Genomic DNA, 27,299 nt, shown 5'->3' with positions numbered 1-27,299 from the left:
CAGCCGCATCCAATCTGACAAGACACCTAGTGAGCCACAGCCAAAACAAGCCAGCTCCTAAGAACCATGACATCATTTGATTATTGTGATGCATTCTGAACAATGTTAACAAATAAAGGTTAACTATATAGTGGGCACTGTGGAGCCCAAAAACTGGGCTATTCAGCTGTCATCAGCTAGCTGGTGTTTTGGTGCTGTGTACGGTGGGTTTATCAGATGTTTGTTGCTGGCTGACATGATTACCTGCTGCTCCACTCACCTGCGATCCATCTACACTAATCACCAGATACATGTTTTAAGCAGAACTCCTGTCCTGTCTCAGGTGTGCCTGTACTGTGGTAAGCCTGGTAACTTTCTTGCTCACTGTCCGGTTCAACCAAAATATCTGGCTCATCAGCAGCGGTGGGGGTACTGATGAGCCTAAAGCTCAGAACTGTTCTTGCCCCACTGAAGTCCTGGTTACAAATACAGGCCAGTTTCTGCACGGACGGACTGCTTCTCCTTTTACTAGAGCTCCTTGATTCTGAGGAGGAGGGTAATTTTTTGGACCACCAACTCGCTGTCCACGCTGGGGTGGAGCTGGAACTGCTGGAAGACCCTATTACAGCTTTCGCCCTTAATGGTAGTCTCCTGGCTGAGGTAACACACAAGACATCCCCTGTCACACTCATTCTGTCTGGAAATTACCACGAAACCATCACTTTTCATGTTATTGATGCCCCTGATACCCCCCTGGTTCTTGGTCACCCATGGTTAGTTCGACGTAATCCCCACATCGACTGGTCTGCTTGGAGAATAATTGGCTGGAGTAACTTCTGTCATTCTGTCTGTTTACAATCTGCTTTGTCCCCTGTAGATGGAAACAGCAGCCCCTCTGTTGCACCAGCACCACCCGCCCTGTCCAACGTCCCTCCTCAATCAATGTCCCTCCTCCCTGACGCCCTGTCCCGCCAATTCTCCTCCGAGGAACCAAACTCTGCCTTGGACACAATCTTTGCCCCAGAACAGGTCGTCAGCATGCTTACCTGGGGGATCAAGGAGACAGTTAGAGAGGCACAGCAACAACAACCTGATCCCAGTAATGGCCCTGCTAACTCTCTTGTCCCCAACGACGTACACTCCCAGGTACTGCAGCGGGTTCACACCTTTTGTTTCGCTTGCCATCCTCGAGTCATCCGCACCACCTCTCTCCTCAAGTGGCATTTCTGGTTGTCCGCCATGGAGAACAACATGAAGCAATTTGTGGCAGCGTGTTCTGTTTGTGCAAGAGGCAAGGCATCCCACCGTCCACCAGCTGGCTTACTCCACCCATTACCAGTCCATGGCAGACCCTGGACTCACATAGCCTTGGATTTCATCAACAGCCAGCCTGTCTCTGAAGGTAACACAGCCATACTCACCATTGTTGACAGATTCTCGACAGCAGCCCATTTTATTGCACTCACTAAACCGCCAGCTGCTTTCAAAACCGCTGAGCTCCTAATTATTCATGTCATCAGGACTCATGGAATACCCTCCGACATAAACTGTGGGCCATGGTCCGAGACTCCAAAGTTTGGCATACATTCTGCAAGGCCTTCTGGGCCTCTGTCAGTACGTCCTCAGGTTTCCACCCCCAGACCAACGGCTAGACAGAGAGGACCAACCAGGACCTGGAGACCACCCTACCTGTGTGGCAGCTGCAAACCCCAAAAGCTGGAGCACTCATTTGGCCTGGGGTGAGTATTCTCATAATTCATTAACCTGTTTTGCCAGAAAGAAACGAACGTTCCGCCAAACAACACAGAAATCTTGCCCCGCAAGACCAACCAGTTCAGTTTGGTTATCTTCCAAGAATATCCCACTGTACACTGAATCCAGGAAGCTCTCACCTTGCTGTATTAGTCCCTTTGTCATTGAGAGTAAAACTAGAGAGAGTAAAACTAAACTAGACTGAACTAGACTGAAACTCCAACCTACTGTGTCTCTCAGGTCAAGCCTGTTCATACCAGTGCACTGCAGGCCCTGTTTTTCTTTCTGTAAAATATGACATTTTTAAATGAATAAAAATGCCATTTTAAAAAATATTTTTTGATATGACATTCCTGTCAAAAAATATAAATATATATTTAGAACTTTAATAAAAATAGGTTTGTTTTTTTAAATATGAAATATGTTGAAATGTAGGAATGAAAAGTTAAAAGCTGTCAGGTAAATAAATACTCAAGTAAAATATTATATTAACAATGTTAACAATAAACACACTTAAAACAGACAAATAGTGAAGAGAGTTTAATACTTATCCTCCAAAACCACAGCAGAAGCACAAATACCAACAAACAATTAAGATATGAAGGTACGTGGAGGATGGAACAAACAGGTTCTGGAGCCATTTTTGTTTTACTGCAAAGCTCCAGAAATGTTCTGTGGACCTCAGAACGTCACCTGCCTTTAAATCAGTGTGGATGACTCATGACTGAATAGTAATTTTGGGTTAAGCTACTCCTCTGAGTATGTTCAATAACATACTTTAAGACTTATTTGGGTGAAGTGTTCCTTTACAATCTACAGCAGTCAGAGTCAGTTCAGTCGCTCTGACCGCCTGCTGATCCATCACACCAGCAGTTTCTTGTTCTGGCTGTTGAGGCTCTTCTCCAAAGAGTCCGACGTGTTTATTCTGGAGCTTTCTGTGCAGCTGGACTTCAGGATCGCTTGGCTGTTGGATCAGAATCCGTCGCTGAGTGACTGATGCTCTTGTCCGCCCTGATCTTCTCACACCTCAGGAAGCTGGACAGTTTCTGACACTGGGATGATCCAAAGTAGTAGACCAGAGGATCCAGGAGGCAGTTCAGACTTCCCAGACACAGGAACACCAGGTAGGCTGAGTAGGAACCGTTGGGATCCTGCTGCTGGTTCTCCTCCATTCCCTCGTGGAACTGCAGGTAGTGGGCGAGCAGCAGACAGTTTGTGGGTGTGAAACACAGCACAAACATCACCAGGACCGTTACAGGAAGGGGGTAGGCTCCGGGCGAAGGCCAGCACGGCGCAGATGTTGATCGGCACGCTGATGAGGACCAGCGAGTAGAAGGACGGGATGAGGACGGTGGACACGGGGCCCGTCAGGAACAGCAGCACATCCTCTGAGATGATCTGCACTCTTGATATGGATCTGTTAGCCTGTCGACCAACTGTAGGACGATTCGGTTTGATCAAATCATCCTCTTCTCCGTAAATATCATCCAGGCTGAAAGGTTCATCTGTGACTGTTATGTAATGAATAGGAAAGGTCCTCCCAGGTTTCTTGTCACTGTCTGAAGGAGAAAAAATATACATGTCAGAGCAAAGACACATTTAATCAAGGCATTAACAGGTGTTAGTGATTTATATTAAAGGAACAGTCCACCAAAACATGAACAATTCAGTCATCCTCTCCTCCTCCTGATGATATAAAGTCAGGGGAAGTCTCGTAGTCCACAGAACATTCTGGAGCTTCACAGTAAACAGAGATGCAGCATTCTGCTAAACAAGTGAAGTAGCTGGAGACTTGATTTTTTGAAAAATGCCTGAATCTGTTTATTAACTAAGACATAAAACACTTCAAACAGTTGCTGATGAAGTTTCTGTCAATAGAAATGATTTGATTAATCAGCTGATCTTCTCGGATCCATCATGTTACACGGGCTGAAGTAGATGACATCATATCAAAACATCTTCTGTTATTAATGTACAAAGATGCATCTGTGTGTGTGTGTGTGTGTGTGTGTGTGTGTGTGTGTGTGTGTGTGTGTGTGTGTGTGTGTGTGTGTGTGTGATGCATCCACATTGTGAAGCAGAAAGTCATTCGAAGTCTTCTTACCGTTTCTGGCAGCAGCAGCAGCACACACACACATCAGGACCACCAGCAGAGCTTTAGGACAAACTGAAGGAAACATTCTGCTGACTGAAAATAAAACTGTTTAAATATCCGTTAACATCTTTTCCCCTCCGTCAGTCTCGACTCTCTGCTCTGTCCTCTCTGCTGCTCGTCTTCACTCACTCACAGTTTAATTGAGCTGTGGTTCCTCCCACAGTCCAGAGGGTCCCAAATGACCCCGTCCACCAGTCAGCTGCAGCTATTTTATGTGAGATTGTAATGAGGTTTCTTTTATTCCTCTACGGAAGTGTTGAAAAACACAAGTAAGAGTCATTTTCAAATGATTGTGGGTTTTAGGTTTTAGGTTTAAATGAGGTCCGGGGTCACAGCAGAGTTTAATGGTCTTTATGTAACGATGGTAGAAAGCACTCTGACCAGTCTCGAGGCCGTGGGAAGATATTCTGTTTCTGATGGCAAACTAACAACTCACTGCGACAAACAGCGGTGAATTCTTGGAAGTTTTGTCAACAGAGTAGAAGAGGAAACATGATAATGACATGAAGACCTCCTCACATGAAGTGTCGCCCTCTGGTGGCAGAAACAGACATTTCTCTGTAACATCCTCTGTCAGTCCTCAGTGTTGTAGTCAAGACCACCTGAGCCCAGACCAAGTCAAGACCCAGACCAAGTCAAGACCCAGACCAAGTCAAGACCCAGACCAAGTCAAGACCCAGACCAAGTCATTATCAATTATTATTTTGAACTTTGGGACGTGACCCTCTTCTTTCCTTTTCACTCTCGAATTCAAACTCCTGCGTCACTCCTCACTATGAAGACAACGAGTCACAGAAGCACTCAGAAAGGTTTTCAACATGGATCCTTTTTAACTTGAAACCGTGGTTGCTCATGAACCGCTATCAAAAAGTGCCTTAAGGCCAGTAAAGTCCAAATGCTGGTGTATCCTTTAAACTAAAAATCATTTGTCTATGTTGAGGTATGACGCAGAAACAAGACCCCAAAGAGGGGAAGGGTCTGAGCTCATTCCACGATGACGTCCCATTATTTACTATGGGAAAGTCTTTGATTACTCGAAATTCACACTCGTCCCTATATACGTTTAGTTTATGCATCAGAAAAGCTTGGGGAAAGGTTATGTGTAGAAAATATCATATGGAAGAATCTGTACTCAGGTGTACATGAATATAACATTTATTTTGAATAAAATATAAAGTGCTTAAGAAAGAAGGCAGTGAAATCCAATAAAACAATGTGTGTCTCCTTCAACCAGCACAGGAACACATTTCAGCACTGATCTTCAGTCTGTGGATCACATGACCTGGGAGCTACTACATGTTACTGAATATATTAATAAAACATGTTAAGTTGTTAATTCAAAACATTAATTTACGACTTAATGATACATTTTATTCAAATATCAATGAAATTAAAACGTCAATTTTTCATTCAAGCTATATGCATTTTTTATTTTTTATGACAAGATCTTATTAAAAACTTCAATAAAGAATGTCACATTTTTATTGAAACAATTTTAAAATATTACATTTTAAAAATAAAAATATCACATTTTTATCCAAAGTGTTGTTTTAAATATGTCACGTTTATATTCAAATATTATTTAAGTGTGACATTTCCATAAAAGTGTGATAAAACTGAATGAAAATTAGTTTTTTAAATATTAGAGTATTAGAGTAGAAAGTTGAGATACTTGTGTTGAAATGTAGGAAGGAAAAGTTAAAAGCTGTCAGGTAAATAAATACTCAAACAAAGTACAGATACCTGAAAAATCCTCTTAAATGCAATAACAAAGTATTTGTATTTCACACTGTCATGATGATGCTGTAACATATTTCTTCACAGACCAACAACACAGAAAGTGGTGAATAGACAGCTTTATGAAAGAGAAACATAAATTCATATACACTAGAAAAAGGAGGTTGTTTGAAATGAGGTGAAGGTTCACAGCAGAGTTTAATGGTCTTTATGTAACGATAGTAGAAAACATTCCCGACTGGTGCAGGAAACGTCCAAATTGTCCAATTATCTGAGCCTTTGTTAACCACCAGTAATGAGCCTGAAATCCGTCTCGAGGGTGTGGGGAGGAATTTTGTTTCTGATGTAATCAGCTCAGTAAACATCAGTAATCAGAAAACAGCTCACTGTGACAAATGGAAGGGAAACATGAAGACCTCCTCACATGAAGTGTCGCCCTCTGGTGGCAGAAACTGACATTTCTCTGTAACATCCTCTGTCAGTCCTCAGTGTTGTAGTCAAGACCACCTGAACCCAGACCAAGTCAAGACCCAGACCAAGTCAAGACCCAGACCAGAGCGAGTCCAACAGGACAGCAGAATGTGGAACCAGCGAATAATATGCTCCGAACATTGATCCTGATAAACCTCTCCCTCTCTCTCTCTGTTCTGTTCTGGTCAGATCTCAAATGAAGATCAGATTTCACTTCCTGATTATTTGTTGATCTGACGTGTCACAGGTCACAGTCTGTGTGTGAGTCAGGCTGGTCGGACATCTTTGATGCGTCTCAGTGTTTGAAAACTTCTTATGAAGAACCCTCCCTTACATTACAGATGTTTTCCTCCCTGAAGGAATTTATATTTGATTTATTGCTTCCTTTAAAAACACGACAGAACGGTACTGTGTCGTCACGTGACTGCAGGCCCGTGTTAGTTATGACGGAAACAGATGTGTTGAGTCTTTGAAGAGCAGAGAGGAAGGAGAAGCATCACACTTCCTCTGTGAGCGCCTGAAATAAACATGCAGTCTGTATTTCACACTAAAGTAAAACTGCTCTCATCTGTGAATTTGTTCCTGAATAAATTGAGCATTAACTATCTAAAAATTATCTTTCTATTGGCACAATTACTGTTTTTTATTGGTAACTAAGTGTTGAACATGTGACCGGCTCACTTCCAGTTAACGTAACCTCCCTGACTCAATGCTGCTGCTCATCAGATGAAGGTGAACTCGACCACAGCGCAGCACTGATGTTTTGATCTGTTCTCGGTTTGAGTCACTCTTGACGTCACAGAAGAGAAGTCAGACCAGCATCACATCCCTGCGAGTAGTCGGCCTGCGGTCCAAAGGATGCTCGCAGTGAAAACAACTCTTCTGATAAACAGATGAAAACAGGACAAAGGTCACAGCTGCGATCAGCTGGATGCTCCGAAAGCAAGACGGCCACCGGAGTGTGAAAATAAAAACACTTTAAACTGTTTGTGTCCTGAAGGTTGTGATTCAAAAAGCTAAAGTGAGATGATGAGAAACAGAACAGATTTACTCAAGGACTTAAATACAAGTTCGAGTAACTTCACAATACTTCATTTGTCCCCGAAGGACAATTAAAGAAACTGTACACTCCAGTACGTCTCAAATATTTTGTAAAGTATCTGTAGCTGTGAAAAGTACAATAGTTCCCTCTGAAATGTGTGACAGAAGCAGCGATGGGATGTAACTAAGGGTATTTTTTTATTCTATCAATCATCTGAAGGCTGTAAGAGAGTCACTTGTCTACGCGACCACTCGTTGGCTGTTGTGGACTTTAGGGCGGGCATAGAATCTCACATCTGCCTGAATGAGCTGCCAATCAAAGGACTGCCATCTCAGGATGTCCAGTGTAGAGAGACGATGGCATACGAGCGTTTATACAGATAAAATAAGATCTTTGTACTGTTGTGTTTGTTTGTCGGCGTGTTGGAATTAATTTTTGCCGTTAACGTTTTGAATGCAGAACTTTTACGTGTCGAGGATCTCAGTACTTCTCTTCCACTTTGTCTCTGTTAGTGTTCATGAATGTGATATTATTGGAGCATTGTTAGGCAGCTTTCTCAACTGTCTGTGAACCCAAAATATGGCATCTTTAAAAATATAAAGAGGGAAGTGAAGACGAAACCAAACGGCTCATGTTCAGACAGGCTTATCTTCCTCAGACAGACGTTTCCTTGTGTTTCCCAGTGGCCCCTTTCCACCTCTTACATCACTCCACATCCCTGCCGGCATCACAGCGCCGCCGGGACACATGTGGATCCCACGGTTTCCACATCTGTCAGGCAGATTAGTGTCGTGAAAACATGAGGATTCATGTGTTTCTTTTACAGAAAGGGAACAAAAAGACGCCCGACTGGTTCTGGCAACAGCACATGAACATGAATAAAATGTTTGTTCACCGTCGTCACGTTTGGATCCCATAAAAAACGTCACAGGATGGTGCAACACCGTGACAAAGATCATGTGTGAAGTGGTTACCTCTCACTGTGCATGTTAAAACAGAAGGCAGGCGCATTCCTGCTGCAGCACAGGAGATGTCAGGGGTGGTGGGTGTTTTTTGGGGGTGGGAGTTTTTCCTGTGACTTGAGTAACAACCACAGCAAGCAGAGCGAACACAGAGCGACGCTGAAGAGTGAAGCTGAACACAGAAACACACAGAAGAGACATCTGAGGGCTGTTCAACCAGAAGACAAAACAAGATGGGGAAACTTTTCCTCTTTCTCCTCATTTTTATTCTCTGTCTGACTGGAACGCTTCAGAAGAAAGGTAAGAGAAGTTTACTTCTATTCATTCAACTTAACATCTGTCTCTAACACTTTAGATCACTTTTGGTACATTAACTGTGTTTGTATCTTTCTGTTACTACCTGTGTGTGTTGGATTGATGTGATCAGTGGTTGATCTGTTAATGTAGAATCAGACTGATCAGAAACAACAAGCTACAACCTGCAGGGAGACGACAGTCACTGGATCACTGTGACACACTGATTGCGACAGGAGACGGCTCGTTATCGTTCCTGAGACATTCATCTAATAATGAATCAGCAGGAAAATACCTGGCAGCCGTTTCGTCTCATGAGACCGACCGTCTCTGGGTTGTGGTCTGTTGGACGGACCGAACAATACAGACACTTTACAGAACACTTAAAGGAAAAGTGACAAAATTTAGAGTTCATTAAATTTTATTCAAGCTAATTTGTTGTGAAGTTGCAACTGAAGTTTAAAACATTAAGTGTAGTTTATCTGTTAACTGGATGACTGATACTGAATAAATGAACAGAATGCCGACTTTAGTTTAATTCACCATTTTTTAAATTATGGTAATTGTAAAAAAATATAAAAGTGATCTGAAGTCATCAGCTTGAAGTTAAGGAAGCTGTTTTGTCATTAGCAATGTTTTCATTTTGAGTTCCTCTACGTGTGGTGCGGTTAAAAGCTGACGCAGGACAGCAGAGACGAGCTACGAAAGGTAAAAATAAACAGAACTTTATTAAAGCAAGAGGATGAAAAATAGATGAACATATATAAAAAACATCTCTGCAAAAGAAATCAGTACAAAAAGTGCTATAGTGCTAAAAGTGCTATATATATTATATTAATTATTATAATTATAATTATAATTATAATTATATATATATATATATATATATATATATATATATATATATATATATATATATATATACACATATATATATATATATATATATATATATATATATATATATATATATATATATATATATATATATATATATATATATATATATTATAATATTATATAATATTGTTCTATCTTCCTGGTAACACTGGCAAACACTTCCTGGTATGTCAAGATTTATTTGGCAATTAATCTGTTTCTTATTCTAATTATCAACAGAATTATAGAATTTGCAAACTAATGATCTCATAAATATGTTAATTCTGAAACAGCTGTGTTGGTTTTTGTTCCCAGAGGAACATAATAACTGTCGCACCAGGATTCATCGAGACTCTCAGATCAACTATCTGTAATAGTTTTGTGCACATGGGAGAAGTTTTCCTCAGTGACAGAAGTGATTTTAATCCGAATAAACAATGTTTATCTGAAGTATCTTATCTTCAAAAATGGAAACATACTCAGTCTCGAGTTCTGTACTGAAGCCTCGACGGCTCGCTCCAGAACCAGAGTTTATTATGATCCAGGTTGAATCCAGGAACGACACCAACACGACGAGATCAGCTCTGCGAGGTGCTGATAACGATACAGGTATTTACATTGTGGTACAATGAATCTACATTTTCCTTGTTTTTTGTTGCAGGAAAAAATAAAACTAAACCTGAGCCCAGAACATTTAAAGGGGTGCCAGACACCAGGACCGATCCATCTCCTGGTCTGAATGGGACGCAGGCTCCCGCTCCATCTCAGTCGCCTCCAGCGCTGAAGTTACTGAGCAACAGCACGGTGGGGTTCCTCCGCGGTGCTCTGAGCACTCGGGTCATCCCCATCATTTACATGCTGTCCGTGGTTGTCGGGATCCCCGCCAACGTCGCCATCTTGTGCCTGCTGGCCACAAAAATCAGGAAGGTGTCCTCAGCCATCCTCTACTGCAGCCTGGCCGTCTCCGACCTCCTCCTCCTCCTCTCCCTCTTCTTCAAGGCTCACTACCATCTCCATGGAAACCACTGGGTGCTCGGGGAGACCGCCTGTCGATTGGTCACGGCCTGTTTCTATGGCAACCTGTACTGCTCGGCCCAGACGCTGGCCTGCATCAGCATCAAGCGCTACCTGGCCGTGGTGCACCCGTTCATGTACAAGACTCTCCCCAAGAGGGCGTGCACGGCGTGGGTCAGCGTGGCCGTGTGGGCGGTGTTCGGCGCCGCCGTCGTCCCCGAGCTCCTCGTGCAGCAGAGCTATCGGCTCCCTCAGGTGGACCTCATCACCTGCCACGACGTGCTGCCTCTGGACGAGGACTCCCACATGTTCCTGCTCTACTACTACCTGTTCCTAACCATCTTCGGCCTGGTGGTGCCGCTGGTGCTCACGGTCGCGTGCTACGTCCGAATCGTCTGCGAGCTGAACCGGTCGAACCTGGACTGGGCGATGTACATCAAGGCCAGCTCTCTGGTGTTTGTCATCTTCCTGGTGTGTTTCACTCCCGCTGGAGTCCTGCACTTCCTCCATCACCTGCAGCTGTCCGTGGACGGGACGGACACTTTGTACGTGCACTTTAAAGTGGCGGTGTGTTTGTGCTGCGTGCACGCCTGTCTGGACCCCTTCCTCTTCCTCATCATGTCCAAGTCTGCAGGCTCCAGGCTTTACTTCAGGCCCTTTCAAGGCAAAACTCTCAGCATATCGTTTTAAAAGATATTACCAAAAACTGGTTTAGCTGAGGAAGAGGGACGTTTTTCTCTGTGGCTGGAATCCAAAGAGAAAACACCTCGAATGTATTTATGATGAATAAGCAATGGACAGACTTTCTGTGGCATTAAAGGTCCAGTGTGTAGGATTGTGGATCCAGTAAGGAACCCAGATCCTGAGTGGCAGGATGCAGAGATATGAATCATACGAGTCCGTACATGAGAAACGGCGCTTTGTTGTCACTCTGGATCTTCTACTGATTCTCATCTGTCTGTGAATCAGATTGAAACCCCTGATGTGGATTTAAGTGACTCACAAAGCAGCCGGTCTACGAGTGAGTTCACACAGAAACCCTCAAAGTAGAACAATCCTCAGCTCCAGGTTCAGATAGGACGGCGTCTGGGACTCAGCAGGTTAACAGGGAGGGTCTTAGCCCACAGTGGCATCCAGGCCCGGACCCGTTTCAGGTTTCTCAACAGATCCACTTAAATCCTGCACACTGCACCTTTAAGTTGCTGACATGTTCTCTGCATGAACAGCTTCCTGGATGGAGTTTCCAGATGTGGTAAATAAGTTAGTGTATATATTTCTGTGTATGGAACAGATTACATATTAAGATTTTCAGGTTACAGTCTGGAGGAGAGAGTTTTACTCCAGTGATGCATTATGTTTTATATCTGACTGGGTGTTTTGTGGTTCAACCTTTTTGAGTCAGAAACATCCGGTTTGTGTTTAAGAACTGATGTCATAGATTTCCGTCTTCCTGCTGAAGTGGAGCCTAAATGTTTAGGTTTTCATTTAGCTGTGACATCTCGAGCGGTGCTTATCTTATGACTGGAACTCTTTAGGAAGTGGATTAACCGTTAACCCGTCAGCAGCGACCACTCCTCACTGCGGTGGCATTTCCTGTGACACATCGTCACACCACCACAGTTACATAAACGACTGGAAAATAACTTTTAATAACTTCCAGAAATCTGGAAACAAGAAAAAAAAAACCTGCCTGTGACTCAAAATCTAAATGTGACAGTCGATGACACTGGATCCTCTTCAGGCTAATGTCTGTTAGCATGTTAGCACGAGTCTGTCAGGACTGAGTCAGAATGAACCTGAGAGCAAACAGCAAGTCCCAGCAGCTCACAGCGGCGATGACATCATCTCACGTTTGATTGGTTTATTGGACGGTGATGACACATCTGGATAAAATGCAGCTGAGGCAACACATGCAGGACTCCTGCCGCTGATTAGCTGCTCATGTTGCTGATCAATAATATAATAATCTCTAAAACAACAGAGCACCTGAGTATCTCATCCACCCACTTTGTGTTACTGATTTTATGTTTACTTCGTCATTTTTGCACATTAATTAATACGTCACAGATGAAACTACGGCTCGTTAGTGGAAGTGGAAGCTCATCATTCTGTTTTTATGTGATTTATTTTCTTGGAGTGATTTTATTGCTGCAGAAAACTGCAGGTTTCAAGACTTTTGTTCTTTTGTCTCGACTTCTCGACGATGTTTTCTCTCATAATGTCTTCTTACTTGTAATTAACATGTTTTAAATGCAACTTTTATGCACTTTGAGGTGCCTTGTGTCTGAATTGTTCCGTACAAATAAACTTTCCTCGCCTTGATTTTTGTCTTCTGTCTCGTCACAGCTCTGTTTAGGTGTCTGAGGGAGAGAAAACATTATTGTTTTGGTTTAAAATACGTGTTCCTGTTTCTGTGATTATGGCCGAGAACACTCTGACTTCCTGTGAAAATAACCATTTTTGTTCGGCACAAAAATAGCTCGACACCTTGACAGGCGTGCTTCCGGCGTGGTGACTCAACATTAACTGCTCACGTTCTCTCCTGGGCTGCACACTCAGAGAACGACGTGTCTCTGTGCCTAATATATTCAATGTGCTAAGAGAATATAAAGATAATACTGATGAAATGATAGAAAGGTGTGTGAGTGTTGTATCTCCTGTGGGTTGGTGATGCTGATGTGCTGCTTCACGCCTCTGTGGAAAAGAACGAGACGATGAATCCGTCTGTTTTGCGGAAAATGATTTTTCTACTTTTCTCACAAATTAAAAGTTTTGTTCATAAGCAATAAAAATCTTGGTTCTCTTGCACAGAAGTTTTGCCAAAACTCTTCAATAATTTAGTTCTATTAACGTGTTAAACGTCCTGTGAAACCTCCGACAGTCTTCTCTAACATGCAGGCTGCCAGAAGGTGAATTCACTTTGTCAGCGCGCATAAAACAACAACATGCACATTCCAGTGTGTGAGTCAGAATGGAGCTGTTCATAAGATAACTGAGAGGCAATTCAGCCGTTCTTATTCCATCGTTACGAGGCAAGAAAACAGTGAGACGAGACGGACGGTGACTGCAGGGGCAGTTTTATCAGCTGTGCTCAGATCAACAAGTCGCTGACTTTGAAATAAATAATGTGAGACGTTTCTAACGAAGCCACATGAAATGTTCTTTAATCATCTATGAGAAGCCAACATGCACACAGCATGTGTCAGAGCTTAAATGTCTTTGCCAGAAACACCTTAAATGTGTTTGTTCTTCTTTAAATTTATCAGAGCGGTTCTTTGAAAACTGGTGAAAAGTACTGGTGTTAAACTGAGTGTTGTAGTACTGAGAGATAAAATAACTCAGAGGTGTAACAGCAGCAGGATGTTCGACAGGCCAAAAATAAACTTTCTGTGTGAAGTGAAACCGAAATCTTTACTGGAAACGTAAGAAGTATAAATAAAGGCCAACATCAGCTGATCACACGGACCAACCTGATAGATCAGTCGGGTTGTGAAGGAGGTGAATCATGTGACTGTGGATCCTTCAGGTGGTGTTGATCAGAACATTGGCTGAGTTTGTGCTGAATATAAGCACTTGTAACTTTTGTCACTGTGTTTATTCACATTAGCTTAAAGGCTAAGACAGGCCTCAGACGTCAGAGGAATCATTCACCACCTGCAGCTCAACACGCAGCTGAAACTCTTCACCACAATCCTGTAATAACTCATCAAAGCCGTCCTGGTTGTTTTAGTCTAAATGCTGCCACCTGCTGGTGACGGTGGCTGCTGACATGTTTGGACACAATAATAAATCAAAAAGCTCACGGCTGTTCAAATGAAACTCTTTATTCCATGTCGACACCTCTACACTGCATCCACTTGAGCCTTTTCTTATCAAAATAAATCATATCAAGGACAGGTAATTGTTTTGTTTTTTTACACACACCTCCACGAATTGTTTGACAGCAGAGGATTTCAAATCTGAACGTCACGACACCGACGATTCCGTGAGTCGGATTTGACGCCCCCTGCTGGTACAGCTTGTGTTACATACAGTCATCTCACCACTGGCATGCCCTTTCACAATGAAATCAACTCATTATAACGAACACAACTGTCCACAACAAATCCGACGACACACGAGAATGATACATTCACCTTTGACCTCCGGGGAATCACGTGACTGTTCCCCCCCTCCGCAAGAGGAACAGCGAAGACACCAAGATGGAGAGAGAGCGCGCACACACAACAGAAGGACTTCAGTAACAAACATGCAGGACTTTCTTCTTGGAAACGGTGACGATGGAGGTGGAGGACGAGCAGCTGGACGGACAGAAAAGCATCAAGCACTCATCAGGAGAGCAGATTCAGATCCTCGACCAGAAGAGTGTGATCGCTAAAGGAAACGGCTGCATGTTGGAGGTCGCGTACGCCACAAAATTTGCTTTCCAGAGTAAGAAATATGTATTTTTGACATTAAATATCGTAAAGCTGATAACAGAATGAAGCAGAGCTGGATACAGACGAGCATCAGGCCCCGGGGGTGAGAAGGGAATGAGAAGAGGACTTTTTCTTGCTTTTCATTGTGAACTTCTAGTAAAAAAAAGTCCAAATGTGGAGAATAAAGTCGACTCCAGTTAGAGGAGCGACTGACAGCTATATGAGCCTCCAGTCTCCTTCAGAAGTTCAGTGTCACCAGCTCGTCCACATTTCAACTTTTTTTTTTTTTTTTTTAAAAGTGCATCATGAATAAAAACAAAACGTCCTCCTCTCATGTTGTTTCTGATACTCGTCTGTAGCTGCACTTCTGTTACTTTACTTTTCTTTTTTAGTACGACTAAACCAGGAAGAGAACATGTCTGTGCCCTTTTTATCTGACTCGTTATCGGATCGACCTCAGAACACTGACGTTGTAGCAGCAAGAGTTTCGTTCGTTAGAGGTTTTACAGGGTCAGTTCACCCAAATGACAGAAAACACACTCTTCTTATTTAACTCTGGTTTATTTGCCCCGTCTAGAGATCTCTGCTGACATCTGGCCTTCTGGATTTCTCATCAGAAAAACGGCCACACAGTTTGACCGTGCTGGCAACTTACCACAAAGATATCTATGTTTGTGTTTGGCAGCAACCTCTAGTGGCCGTGGTGATTATTACAGCTGGAAAGGAGGAAGTCAGGTGAAGCAGCATGAAAAGTGACACAGCCCACATGTGGAGGACGCTGTTCATGTCCAGTGTGAGACCAGAAGTCAGTGTGGAGTTATTTTAACTTACTTATTTTAACTTACTTCAGCTACGTCACGTACATAACGCAGCTGAAGTTACGTAATTGATGTAAGTATGGAAGTTGCATGATTAAGGTAGTTATATTAGAACCAGACAGTTTATTTCCTTGAAAGAAGAGCAAAGAACGACACTGACAAGATGTTTTCAATCTTCTCTCCACTGATCTGATTGGCTGAAGTTGGACTGTGATAAGACGCTGATACACAGACGGTTCATCCAATCACCAGCCAACTACAGTCCTTTTACAATCAGGACAAATATCGGATGGATTGCCATGAAATTTGATGCAGGACGTCTTCCTTTCTTCTTTTATAAAGATTTTTTGGTTGTGACCAAGCGACTGCAAAATCAGCTGTACTTGGTGTTCAGTGCTAATTAGCAAATGTTAGCAGACCAAAACAGAAGTATAAGATGGTGAAGTTGGTATATAATACAGCTGCAAAACATCAGCATGTTAGCGTGATGGCATCAGTGTTTAGCCTCACAGAGCAGCTAGCATGGTTGTAGAGTTTGAAGCAGAACAAACTCATATTAACCGTACTTGTCTCCAAATCTCTCTGCATGGCTGGTTAATATGTCCGTTGGTTTTTTTAATTTGGGTGAACTGATCCTTTAAACATGGCTTTTAATTTCACTTGTGGTTCAGATTTCCTTGGTAGAGGCAAAAACATCCCCCAAAAAACTTGACTTTCTACACGTTTGTCTGGACGCACACACACTCACACACACACTCACACACACACACACGCACACACACGCACACACACGCACACACTGCAGTATCAAGAGATGAGAGACCCCCGAAAAAAAGCAGGACAGAGCAGCAAAGCTTCCAGCGAGGTTTGGAAGGAGAGACGGGCTCGACGGAGAGAGAGGCACGACATTAGAGAAAGGCCTTTGAGTTTTGGAGGGAGCAGCAGCGAGGCGGGAGGACGAGACACCATGAGGGAGACGAGACGGGGAGTCAGATAGAGATAGAGAGGCGGGAGAAAAAACAAAAACAAGGAAAAAGAGCAGATCGTGACAGCGGAGTATAAATTCTTCCTGACGGATCAGATTGCAACAGAGAGCGTAAAGCCCTTCGCGGTGAGCTCGGCGCCACGAGACGAACACGACACGGACACGAGAGAGGGAGAGAGGAAGCGTTCAGACAAAAAGGTTTCCAATCTCAAAAGTCTCTGACTGTAAAAAGCAGAAAATGTAAACTTCTTTTCACTTTAGAAATGTAGCTGCTGAAGTTGCCGTTTTTTCACTAAACTACTACGTCGTTATTGATTTGTATATATTTTTTTCTATGGCCTTGTCATTCTTGCAAGTTGTGGCAAAAGGCTTGAACGTCATCAAACCTGATCACGTGTGAAGAAACAAAGTGTCAGAAGCTCCTTCAGCTTCTGTCAAAGCACACAGGTGGAACTACAAATAACATAAACACATAAAATATACAGAAAACAAGCACACAACTGTTAAATATTTCTAAATTATTTACTGTCGTTCTCGCTCTTCTAGCAGCTGGTTAGCTTAGCTTAGCATAAAGACTGGAAGCAGAGGGAAACAACTAGCCTGGCTCAGTCCAGAGGTGAATGAATCCACCTACAAACACGTCCAAAGTTCACTAACAAACAGATTTAATGTCATTTTTGTTTAATTCATACATATATTCTTAATGGGGGATTAGATGACTTACATAATTACTGATCTTCGGACGTGGACGCAAGAATAAAATAATGAGTTGGCATTTTAGAATTTTTATGCTCATATTTGTATGTTTCATAGGAACATTTCTACGATTCGTGTCATATTACAATGTTACAATTACGTGAGCTGACTTTCATGTCAGTAGGTGGAGGCGATGACGGGGCGTGAGCAAGAGACCGCTGTTTACATATGTAATCATGAAACCACTGGACATCCAGATATATTTCCAGACGTGTTTTGTTTGTGGCAACAAAACAACATATTTTGAGACTCAGCCAAGTGAGAGACCGTTGTTTTTAACTGAAGGTTACAACATTTGTAAGCCCAGAACCACTGGATATTTTTAAAGAGCTGTGGGGACAATTTCCAGCTGTGTTGACGAGACATTGGGACATTTTCGAAATGGGCATCACTGGTTATTTGGTATGAGACGGGACAATTTCCAGCTGTTTGTGGCAATAAAACTGGAGATTTGGACATTTTCAAAACAACTGCCGAACGTGAAACCACTGGATATTTTTATTGAGACGTTGGTCAGTTTGCAGATGTTAACCTGTTAATTTTTAATGAGATGTTGGAACAGTTTCCAGTCATATTTGTGGCAACAGAACCGAGTAAACACTCTTTTCTGAATCCTAATCTGGTGTTTTTTGTGCCTCAAACAGACCAGACGGTGAGCACAGCGTTGTCACAACATAATGAAAGACTGAAAACTGGAGCTACAGAAGCATTTTGAGTTTGGATTCTGTTTCAGTACCTTTGGACGGCACCAGGCTGCTACCTGTCTTCTGTTTCCTTCCACTCTTTAAGCTAACCGGCTGCTGGTAATCGCTTTATTTCCCAAAATGTCAAAGTATTCCTTTAAACTGAGCAGGATGAGGACGATTTGGGGGGGAAGGTTGTCAGAAGTCCAAGCCTTTCGCAGCGTTGACACATGTGGGTTGCATGTGTGATAATGAGCTGCTGATATTCAGAGTTTTACCACCACTGGTAATTCTCACTTGTTTTTATTTTTTTGTCTTGAATTCCGGCAGGAATTAAACTCTCACATTTGACTGTAGTTTTCAAACTCTTGATATCCACAGCTCAGTGCTAAGTTAAACTGCATTTCACTCTCTTTCATTATCTACCAGGTATTTAACTCAGACACAACATGAATAACAATCACTGGTCCTGTGAATACAGTCGACACGATCCGTCAAATAAAAACAAAAAGAAGGATGACGGCAAACAACTTGTTCCAGGGGTGTTAAATCAATAAATGACGGTTATTCAGTGAGCTGATTGAATACCTGGTAAACAACATACTGCTCTGTGTTGAGGTTTACATGAGGACATTGGCGCGTGTGTCTGGCAGTCGGAGTCCGACCAGACCGCCGCCAACCAACACAGACGACGCCAGCAGGATGGGGATGGCCTTGGTGATGCCAACCAGAGAGCCAAAGATCAGGTTGCCCAGCACCGCCGCCAGCTTACACATGGCGTTACAGAAGCCAAAGCCCGTGCCCCTAAAAACAAGAGGACAGAGGAAGACACAGAGGACGGAGTGAGACATGTTTGTACTGTATGTGTCTGAAGAAACTGCTCAGGATCACATCAACGCTGCAAATGTAAAGTGGTAAAGCTCCAGCTGAGTGCAGCGCTCACCTCCGGTCTGTCGGGTACAGCTCAGTGGTGACAACATCCAGGGAGTTCCAGGCAGAGATGCTGAGGCCGTTGTAGAGACAGAGCATGAAGATCATCATGGACTCACTGGTGCCGAACCAAAGGAAGAAGCAGCTGATGCCCGACAGCACCATGGAGCCTCCTGCAGGACACAACATCAGACATCTTTCACATCTCAGACACAAGACATCAGGAGAAACATCATGTCAGAGCGCCACGTCGTACCCAGCATGCTCAGGCGTCCGATTTTGTCCATGAGGAGGGCGGAGACGATGTTTCCGGGCAGCACGGCCAGCGTTCCCAGGAAGTTGACAAAGTAGACCCAGTAGGCGCTGTAATCATCATCAAACGTCATCTGGCAGCCCGTCTTGTTGTGGTGGAACGAGCTGTTGATCACCCGTGAATTTGTCAGCTTGCTGTCGTCAATATCTGGAAATGTTTGACACAAGAGTTCAGTTTATTAATGCTTAATTAAAACTTGGATTCACACCAATAACCATTCTCTAAAACGTGCATATGATACTAAGTGTATACTGGTGTACAGTTTAAATGTCTGTCTGCTCGCTGTCTAAATATAAACGCTGTATTAATAAACTTCAGCAGCAGCAGAGGAAGCCTCCCCTCTCTCACCTCTGCTCCCCTCCCTCCCTCCTTCGCCTTTATCCTCCACTCTCTGGAGACGCATTGCCGTGGGCAAAGAGACCACATTTCCCATGGGGCATTACCAGCAACCTGACGTGCCCTTACCGTTTCCACATTCAGCGCTTTTCCTCTGCGCTGGAGGGAACTAGTTTTCTCACCCTGCGCTCCCACAAGGTCTGATTCAGCTCCACTTCCTCTCAGAGCGTTTTAAAATGCCTGTCCTTCCTCTGCTTTCCTTCCTGCTTGTGTTTTTATCTACCACAAAATGATTGGATTGCATTTTTCTTTTCAATACAGCCTGCAATTACTTAAAAAAAAATGGTATGAGATGCTGTTGACACCTTGGCTCTAGAGAAACAGAGCAAAATCAAAATTCAGCTGCTGAGATATTTCATGTTTGGGTTTTCTCACTCTGTTTCTGTGGTGAGAAATCATTATTTTCAGTCCACCGCAGCTCAGCCTGGCTCAGTTTCTTTGTTAACTAAAGTCGTCTGAGTTCAGAAAGGCAATCTGTGCGGGGTCACAGAGGTTAAACAGTAATTTAGTGGCATAAAGCGAAAGCCATAAATGCTTAAACCCATTCTTTCTTCCCCAGGAGCTCCAACGTTAGACCCAAAATGATCTGTCAGAAGGAGACTGAGTGAGACTTATGCGTAAAGCAGAAACAGCATAATGGGATTTTCTTGTGGTGGAAGGAAAAACCTCAGTGTGAGAAGGAACCGTGTAGACTCACCGGTGTTGTAAAAGAAAGAGTCGACAAAGGTGCAGTTTTTAAAGAAGGAGCCGACGGAGGAGACGTCTTCAAAATAGCAGTTGAGGAAAGACGAGTCGATGAACGTGACAGCTTTGAACTTCATGCTGATGAACCTGAGAAGTGAAAATACACATGAGAAGGATCAAAACGAACAGGGACTAAAATATTTCTGACAGCAAAGGTGGTTAGAATGTGTCTCTTTGTTAACAAATCTGAATGGAACAAGAAGGATCAAAATCAATACAGCAGAAACAAATTTGTTATGTTATTCGTCCTCGTTGGTAATGTCAGCACTGCGTTCTGACATTACCCAAAGAAATTCAAATCTCAAAAGATCTGGTTTGTTGCAGCTCTGTATGAAACCCTGAATGAAGACGAGGAGAAAAGACTTTGTTTACGCTTGTTTATTAATGATTTAAAGCTCCAGTTTGTTCACACGTCCCATCAGTAAAGTCTGTTAAACAGCAGATTCACTTCATCCACACAGTCAGTGTGTTGGAGCAGAATCTCAGCTATGTACAAGCAAATAATGAAGCATCTCCTTATTGATTATGATCATGTGAAGTGAAGTCATCATGAGCAGCGAGAGCCTCCGTGGCTGAACAGACACAGGAAGGAGCGCCGCCTGAAGAAAGTCCAACATTTACAGAACAACAAGGCGTCAAAGTACCGCCCACAGTGTTTGATTGACAGGTTGATCTGTGTGCAGTGAAGAAATGCCACAACAATCAGCTCTCAGCAACAATGATGGAAACACAACAAGTGTGAAGAACTGAAACACACAATTTAACCCACTGACCCTGAAATGACTTCAGACTATTTGAGTTTACAAAACTCAGCAGAGTCTCCATATAAGTCTATCTGAAGTCCAGCATAGAGAGTCTGACGGAATATGGTCTGGACTCTGTGGAGGAGAGTCATGGTGTCAGAGACGCTGTAGAAGGACAGAATACCTGCACTGTGATCCAGGTACACTCCAACTCTGGAGGACCAAGGACCTGAGATGGAAGTTTGGACATTGTTGTGATGAAAGACATAATGTAAGAAAGGTTGTGGGAAACAATATAAAGTCCAGGATTTGTCATTGGATCCAAATTCACATTCCTCTGAGTCCCCTGCTCTGCTGATATTCTTGTATGCGACTGCTACACTAACTCTTCCCTCGCTCCTCTCAACCTCCCAGTAACAACGTCCAGTCAGACTCTCTCTACTCAGGACCTGAGGCCACCAAGTGAATCTGTCTGGATGATCAGGATAAGATTGAGGTCGTCGCCTGACTGTTACTTTCCTGTTCCCTTTATACAATAACAGACGTGTGTATGCTGTGTTTGGATCTAGTGTGATATCACATGAATATTTTAAGAAGTCAGCTCTGGTCTTGGGCTCTGGTTGTGACGGTGAAACATCCACTTGAGTCTCTGTCAGTGAGATGGTTGTGCCCGTCTGTCTCAGGACGTCCTGTAGTTTGTCTCTGACCTCTGACACAGCTGCTGTCACATCCTCAAAGTACTTGAGAGGACGGATGTTGATGCTGGATGAGTGTGTAGACTCACTGAGTGCTGACAGTGAGGGGTAGTTGTGTAGAAACTGGTTGTGATCCTCTGTGTGTGAGAGCTTCTTCAGCTCAGTGATCTCCTGCTCCAGCGTCTCCTGAAGCTCTTTGACTCGTCTCACTTCAGTTTCCTGCTGAGATCTGACCTGCTGCTTCACATCAGAGTTTCTTTTCTCCATAACACAGAACAGCTGGGCAAAGATCTTCTCATTGTGCTCCACTGCTTTATCAGCAGAGCCATTGATGGCCTCCACCTCCTGTTGAAGCAGCTTCACATCTTCCTCTCTGTCCTGGATTCTCTGCTGGATCTTGCGTCGACTCTCCCCCAGCTCTCTCTGCCTCTTTCCTGCAGCTGACACTGTGTCGTGGTCTTTATGTTCCTCCACAGAGCAGCGATAACAGATATACTGCTGATCAGTACGGCAGAACATCTTCATCACCTCATCGTGACGAGAGCAGATGTTCTCCTGGAGCTTCTTGGATGGCTCCACCAGCTTGTGTTTTTTGAATGTAGCTGACTGATAATGAGGCTGGAGGTGTTTCTCACAGTAAGAGGCCAGACAGACCAGACAGGACTTAACTGCTCTCAGTTTCCTCCCAGTGCAGACATCACAGGCCACATCTTCAGGTCCAGCATAGCAGAGATCAGCAGGAGCAGCTTGGAGTCCAGTCTTATTCAGCTCCTCCACTAAAGCTGCTAACATGGTGTTTTTCAGCAGCTCAGGCCTCGGTGTGAAGTGCTTCCTACACTGAGGGCAGCTGTAGATCCTCTTCTCATCCTCTGTGTCCCAGTTGTCTTTAATACAGTTCTTGCAGTAGCTGTGTCCACAGGGAATGGTCACCGGATCCTTCAGTAGATCCAAACAGATCAGACAAGAGAAAGTCTCTCGGTCCAGATGAACTGCTTTCTGCGCCATTTCACCTCTCAGTGACGACGACTGAGTGTCACCTCCTGGTAACTGAAACTAGTCTGAGTTCTGATCTGAACAGGGTGTAAAGAGTACCACTCTTTATTAAAACTCCATCTTCTGTCTCCCAGAAGAGTCCTGAGGAAAACCTTCAGGTGTGGCTGTTTTGGCCCCTCTGCTCTTGACTGAGATAGATCTAGGACACAAGAGGAAAAAACAAATAGATTATACTTTTCTATTCAGACTATTCTTAGCCTCACCTACTGATAGAGGTGAATCATGAAATATTTTATATAATTTCCATGACATTTCCTCACTCACTGTAAACATATTATAAACACAGATTTATTCAAATGATGTTTCCCTGTAGCCATCCACTTCATCATCATGGGCACACACAGCTTGAGAGGCTGAAACTTCGCTGCTCTCTGTGGCTGAACTTTCTCTCTGTTCCACACTTTCAGGTAACTGATCTGTCTGAGTCTCCTTCATGCTGCCTTGCTGCTCCTGCCTCGCTACATGCTCCTCCACATCCTCACTGCTGTTAGGAAACTGTCGACCGAGTCCTTTCTGTGCCTACTGTCTGTACAGTTGTGTTGTTATACTGTCTGGCCACACTGTGTTGCCGTACCTGGCGACAGTCTCGCGAGAGTTAACAACAGTTTGCTGTAACAACACATAACAACACAGCTCATGTCTCATAACGTTCCTGTGAACAAACACCGTTCAACAGTTCATATTTCTCCCAGTCATTAAATGTCACTTTCTCCTTAGAAAACAACATGAAGTTGTTGGTGCGGCGGACTTTCTCTCTATTGTCTGCAGATCAACATGGCGGCCAGGCACCTCCCGGTCAGCAGCACACACACTGACTAACGTTGCTCATAAACTAGACCACCGTCCGCTAACGTAACTCTCTGTCAGCTGTATGAAAACCGCCATAGAAAGCCACGATAACACAAAGGCTCAGGCTGAAACTGATAAACACGAAGCTTACAGCATTCACCTACTTACCGGTTACTGCCGCCGTTAGCTCGCCGCCGGCCGTGTCCGTGTCCGTGGACCGCGGCAGAGAGAAGATTCTTCCAACGGAGAAGCCGGAGAGGAAACTAGAGTCACACCGTGAGAGGAGACTGAGTTGTTGTGGTCAAAGTTTACAAGATGAAGCTTCTTTTAAATCTGCTTTGGCGCCCAAACTGCAGTTTCTTCTTCTGCGTCTCGCGCTGATTTTCCGGCAGACGGCTTTCAGCTCATCAGCGCCCCCAGTGGTGGAGACTGAAGCTGCAGCTGCTCTGTGAGCAGCGCCTGAACTTTGCTTTCAGATTAAATATTAGTTGTGGTGCTGTGAGACTTGTGAAGTGTTGTATTGTGCTGATGAGCCTGGTAGTATGTTGTTCTTTATGTCAAAATGTGTGTTAAGATCAGAGCTGACCAGTTTTCTTTTTAGTTTAGGGTGAGATTTGTTATCTCTGACGTCGGTGCATTTTATGAGCAAGTTATTCTGTGACATCACCCACAGCTGAGGTCAAGGTCACAATGATCATGTGAAGATAATAATCCTGGTGAATGAATGAAAACATTTACCCTTCAGATGTTGTTGTATGAGGCCCCTGATGCAGAAATTAAAGAGTTTTTTTTTTTAAATGTTTATGTAAGTTTTTAGAGAAATGGTGTAATATTGCAACATTGGGTTTACTTGAGAGCAGAATTTCTGTATTTGTCCTCACGTTGCCTGAACAACAGTTCAGAACAACTAAGGGTTCATTTGCAGGGTTGATTGCTTACTTAGCCCCATGAAAGTATATAACATTAATAATAATCACACAGGCATATTTAATGGAAGTCATATATTTAAAACAACAACAATTGAACAGGATATAACTCTTGTTTTTTCTAACAACTTCTTCATTCCTTTTTTTCTTTTCATGACTGACTTTCACTGATTTCAGTTCTCAGCCACACTTTGAATGTCCATGGGTTTGTCTTGCCTCACATATAGTGCTTGATGCTGCTGAATTTGAAAGGAATCATCATCTCATCCACAGAGTTTTGCTCTTCTGGTATCGCCTGTAAGCATTTCTCTCTGGCTAATGGCTCAGCCTATCCTCTCTACTTATCATGCTAAAATAAATGTGCATCCCAATCAGCAGCCATTTAGTCACTCAATACTGTGTTGACGTGACAATACTGCTTGTTATGCTCTCTAATTTCATACTAAAATGAAAACATGCATCCCCCTTCTGTTGATCTCCTCTTTGTGGACAAAGTCATGGAATTTTATGTCAGTCTGATCAAATTAACTACATTTTTTTTAGAGATAAAACTTTTAAATCAGTCAAATCTGACCAGAACACAACACAAGGGTAGTCCATACGTGTAAAAATGGACATGTGGTGTGAAAAGTGTTTATTTCAGTGTCATGAAGTCACTTTGTGGTGAAGCGTGTCGTCATGTCCCCGTCAGTCCGCAGTTCAAATGGCAGAAAAACAAAAACAAACTTAAAAGCTATTTTACAGGCTGAGATCGTTACTGATACTCAAGTCAGGAAGCAGAGTACATCTTCCGCCTCTGTAAAGGCCAATCTGTCCGTCCTTTAGCATGTCTACAGTGATATGACCGGCCTCAGCAGGCTGTTATTGATCCATGAGCTGCTGAACATCAGTATCACTGTATTTGTCTTGATTAAATCACACATCTGGTCACTGGTGAGGATGGAAAAGAAACAAAAAACAGCATATCGATGTGTCTTCTCTCTGGCCGCCTTTGTGTAAGTGAAAATCATAACCAGCAGCACAAGAAAAGTGTGTGTGTGTGTGTGTGTGTGTGTGTGTGTGTGTGTGTGTGTGTGTGTGTGTGTGTGTGTGAGAGAGAGAGAGAGAGACACTGAGGAAGAGGGCGAGAGAGAGAGAGAGAGATAAGCCTTTTAATTTCCTGGTGCTGTGGGAGATAAAGGCGGCAGGATTAATATTACCGGCAGCCGTGTGTTGTTTGTGGGAATGACGAATGGCGCTGCTGTCCCAGCGCGGGACGAGAGGCTTCCTGTTTTAACCACAACACTGAGCAGAGGAGGCTTCACAGGTTGGGATCACAATGTGTAACACTGCAGATGATTTTAAATCCTCTCGTAATCAATAATCCCTTTTGTCTGAGAGAGCTGAGCTCACCAGAACATATTCACATCCAGCCAGGAGACGGTTTTCTCTTACCTGTCGTTCAGGAAGACTCCGTTTCTGTGGATCTGGTTCTCCAGGGTGAAGTTGAAGGTGAAGTCTTCGATGCGTTCGCTGTTGTGGATCTTCACTCTGGAGGCGTACTCGTCGGCCTGAAGGTGCTTGATGACGTCCGGGAACCACACCGAGAGCCCGTAGAACCTGGACACAGCAACAGCTTCTGGTTTATAAGCTGCTGAGTCTGGAATCATCACATATATGTGATGATTTCTCAGTTTTATCCTTCAAGTTTTAGCATATGAGGCTCTCTGTGACTATATATGTGTGTAAATACATGACAGAACACCTACATGCATGACAAATCTAGTAATAATAATCTGAAAAGCTCAGCACGCTTCTAGTTACAAAAATCCAGCAGTGTACGACTTGTGTGAAAGTTTTATTGAGCATAAAGTTTGAATATTCATTCATCCACAAATAACAACAATTGGTCAGAGAGATTCATGAGATGTCAGAGCTGACTGAGTGCTAGCTCAGGTGGTTAGCACGTTAGCTCGAGAGCCACAGCAGACAGTCCAGATGAAACCGAGACGACGCTTCACCTCCACACTTTATATTCCACACACTCATGAAAGTGGTGCATGTTCCCTAAATATGCTACTAATGTGTCCAGATCAGCACAAGATGGGCTGCGTCCTCTGAAGGACTCGGCCTCTGTGGTCTGTGAAGGCGAGTCCTTCAGAGACCTTGTTAACCTGGTCAGCCGTTGATAAATGTGACGGTCGAGCCTTTGGATCATTTACTGGTTGCGTCACCTGATGTTTCACCCTCACATCACGATTTCTGCCGCCCAGGCCCGTGAAAGTGACGACTTACGCCACGCGATGTCGCCATTTTCTCTCTTTCTTTCGTCTTTTCGGGCGCGCAAAGAATCTTGGGATATGTGAGGCCATGAGGATCGTAGCGGTGCATCCTCCAGAAACAGGGAGCAGAAGGAGCATCTGGAGGATGTTTTATGATTTTCCTCCTGAATCTGACTCTTCTCCTGCAGAGCTGCAGTATCTCTGAGCTGGAGGTGGAACTGAGCAACACATTCATACAATTTTAATCATTCACTGAATTTTAAACGGTGATATGTTTTGTCTCTGCGCTACAAACTCACAGCTGAAAGAAGAAGCGACCAACAGACGACAGGACGAAAAGAGACAAAGACAATCATCCAAAACATGAAAACCATAAAAAACAAACTCTTCCACAAACTTTCCAACACGTACGTACTGTAATTCATTAAAGCTGCCGACGCAGAAAAAACTGCAGCTGACACTTTCTCTAAAATGAGGTTCTCTCTTTCCAATCCGACCTGTCAG

General features: G+C 43.5%; 4 protein-coding genes across 7 annotated transcripts in view; 2 read left to right on the top strand and 2 right to left on the bottom strand.

The window, feature by feature from the left end:
• Window positions 1-266: 266 nt before the first annotated feature.
• Window positions 267-6,595, top strand: LOC119029849. The gene is made up of 4 exons (XM_037117007.1): window positions 267-639; window positions 857-1,381; window positions 1,595-1,718; window positions 6,106-6,595. Exons 2-4 carry the CDS (start codon window positions 922-924, stop codon window positions 6,236-6,238), a joined length of 717 nt encoding a protein of 238 aa, XP_036972902.1. The 5' UTR covers window positions 267-639; window positions 857-921; the 3' UTR covers window positions 6,239-6,595.
• Window positions 6,596-8,153: 1,558 nt separating this feature from the next.
• LOC119029848 (proteinase-activated receptor 3) lies at window positions 8,154-12,607 on the top strand. Its single transcript, XM_037117006.1, has 2 exons — window positions 8,154-8,398; window positions 9,933-12,607. The coding sequence occupies exons 1-2, from the start codon at window positions 8,332-8,334 to the stop codon at window positions 10,973-10,975; spliced, it is 1,110 nt and encodes a 369-aa protein (XP_036972901.1). The 5' UTR covers window positions 8,154-8,331; the 3' UTR covers window positions 10,976-12,607.
• A 1,481-nt stretch (window positions 12,608-14,088) lies between these two features.
• The window catches only part of LOC119029844 (synaptic vesicle glycoprotein 2C-like), a 53,503-nt gene continuing 40,292 nt past the window's right edge, over window positions 14,089-27,299 (bottom strand). For 3 of the 4 annotated variants that reach the window (XM_037117000.1, XM_037117002.1, XM_037117003.1), the window contains 5 exons: window positions 25,969-26,133; window positions 20,282-20,415; window positions 19,132-19,335; window positions 18,889-19,048; window positions 18,566-18,749 (listed from right to left, as the gene is read on the bottom strand). In XM_037117000.1, the coding sequence (XP_036972895.1) occupies window positions 18,566-18,749; window positions 18,889-19,048; window positions 19,132-19,335; window positions 20,282-20,415; window positions 25,969-26,133 (847 nt within the window). Of the gene's footprint in view, window positions 18,750-18,888; window positions 19,049-19,131; window positions 19,336-20,281; window positions 20,416-25,968; window positions 26,134-27,299 lie in introns of all 4 variants that reach the window. The other variant, XM_037117001.1, reaches the window with a different exon arrangement.
• LOC119029846 (tripartite motif-containing protein 16-like) lies at window positions 20,698-24,884 on the bottom strand. Its single transcript, XM_037117004.1, has 2 exons — window positions 23,777-24,884; window positions 20,698-22,958 (listed from the first exon to the last, which is right to left on the bottom strand). The coding sequence occupies exon 2, from the start codon at window positions 22,769-22,771 to the stop codon at window positions 21,119-21,121; it is 1,653 nt and encodes a 550-aa protein (XP_036972899.1). The 5' UTR covers window positions 22,772-22,958; window positions 23,777-24,884; the 3' UTR covers window positions 20,698-21,118.

Source organism: Acanthopagrus latus, chromosome 12 (genome assembly GCF_904848185.1).
Source record: "Acanthopagrus latus isolate v.2019 chromosome 12, fAcaLat1.1, whole genome shotgun sequence".
Lineage (NCBI taxonomy): Eukaryota > Metazoa > Chordata > Actinopteri > Spariformes > Sparidae > Acanthopagrus > Acanthopagrus latus.
Note: the sequence above shows the minus strand (reverse complement) of the source record. Positions and strands in the feature narration are given on the sequence as shown.

Coding starts and splice junctions, on each gene's coding strand:
- LOC119029848 (XM_037117006.1), top strand. CDS start 8,332: ATGGGGAAACTTTTCCTCTTTCTCCTCATTTTTATTCTCTGTCTGACT. Junction 8,399..9,932: donor TGGAACGCTTCAGAAGAAAG/GTAAGAGAAGTT, acceptor TTTTTGTTGCAG/GAAAAAATAAAACTAAACCT.
- LOC119029846 (XM_037117004.1), bottom strand. CDS start 22,771: ATGGCGCAGAAAGCAGTTCATCTGGACCGAGAGACTTTCTCTTGTCTG.
- LOC119029849 (XM_037117007.1), top strand. CDS start 922: ATGTCCCTCCTCCCTGACGCCCTGTCCCGCCAATTCTCCTCCGAGGAA. Junction 1,382..1,594: donor CAGCCAGCCTGTCTCTGAAG/GTAACACAGCCA, acceptor GGCCTCTGTCAG/TACGTCCTCAGGTTTCCACC. Junction 1,719..6,105: donor GAGCACTCATTTGGCCTGGG/GTGAGTATTCTC, acceptor ATCCTCTGTCAG/TCCTCAGTGTTGTAGTCAAG.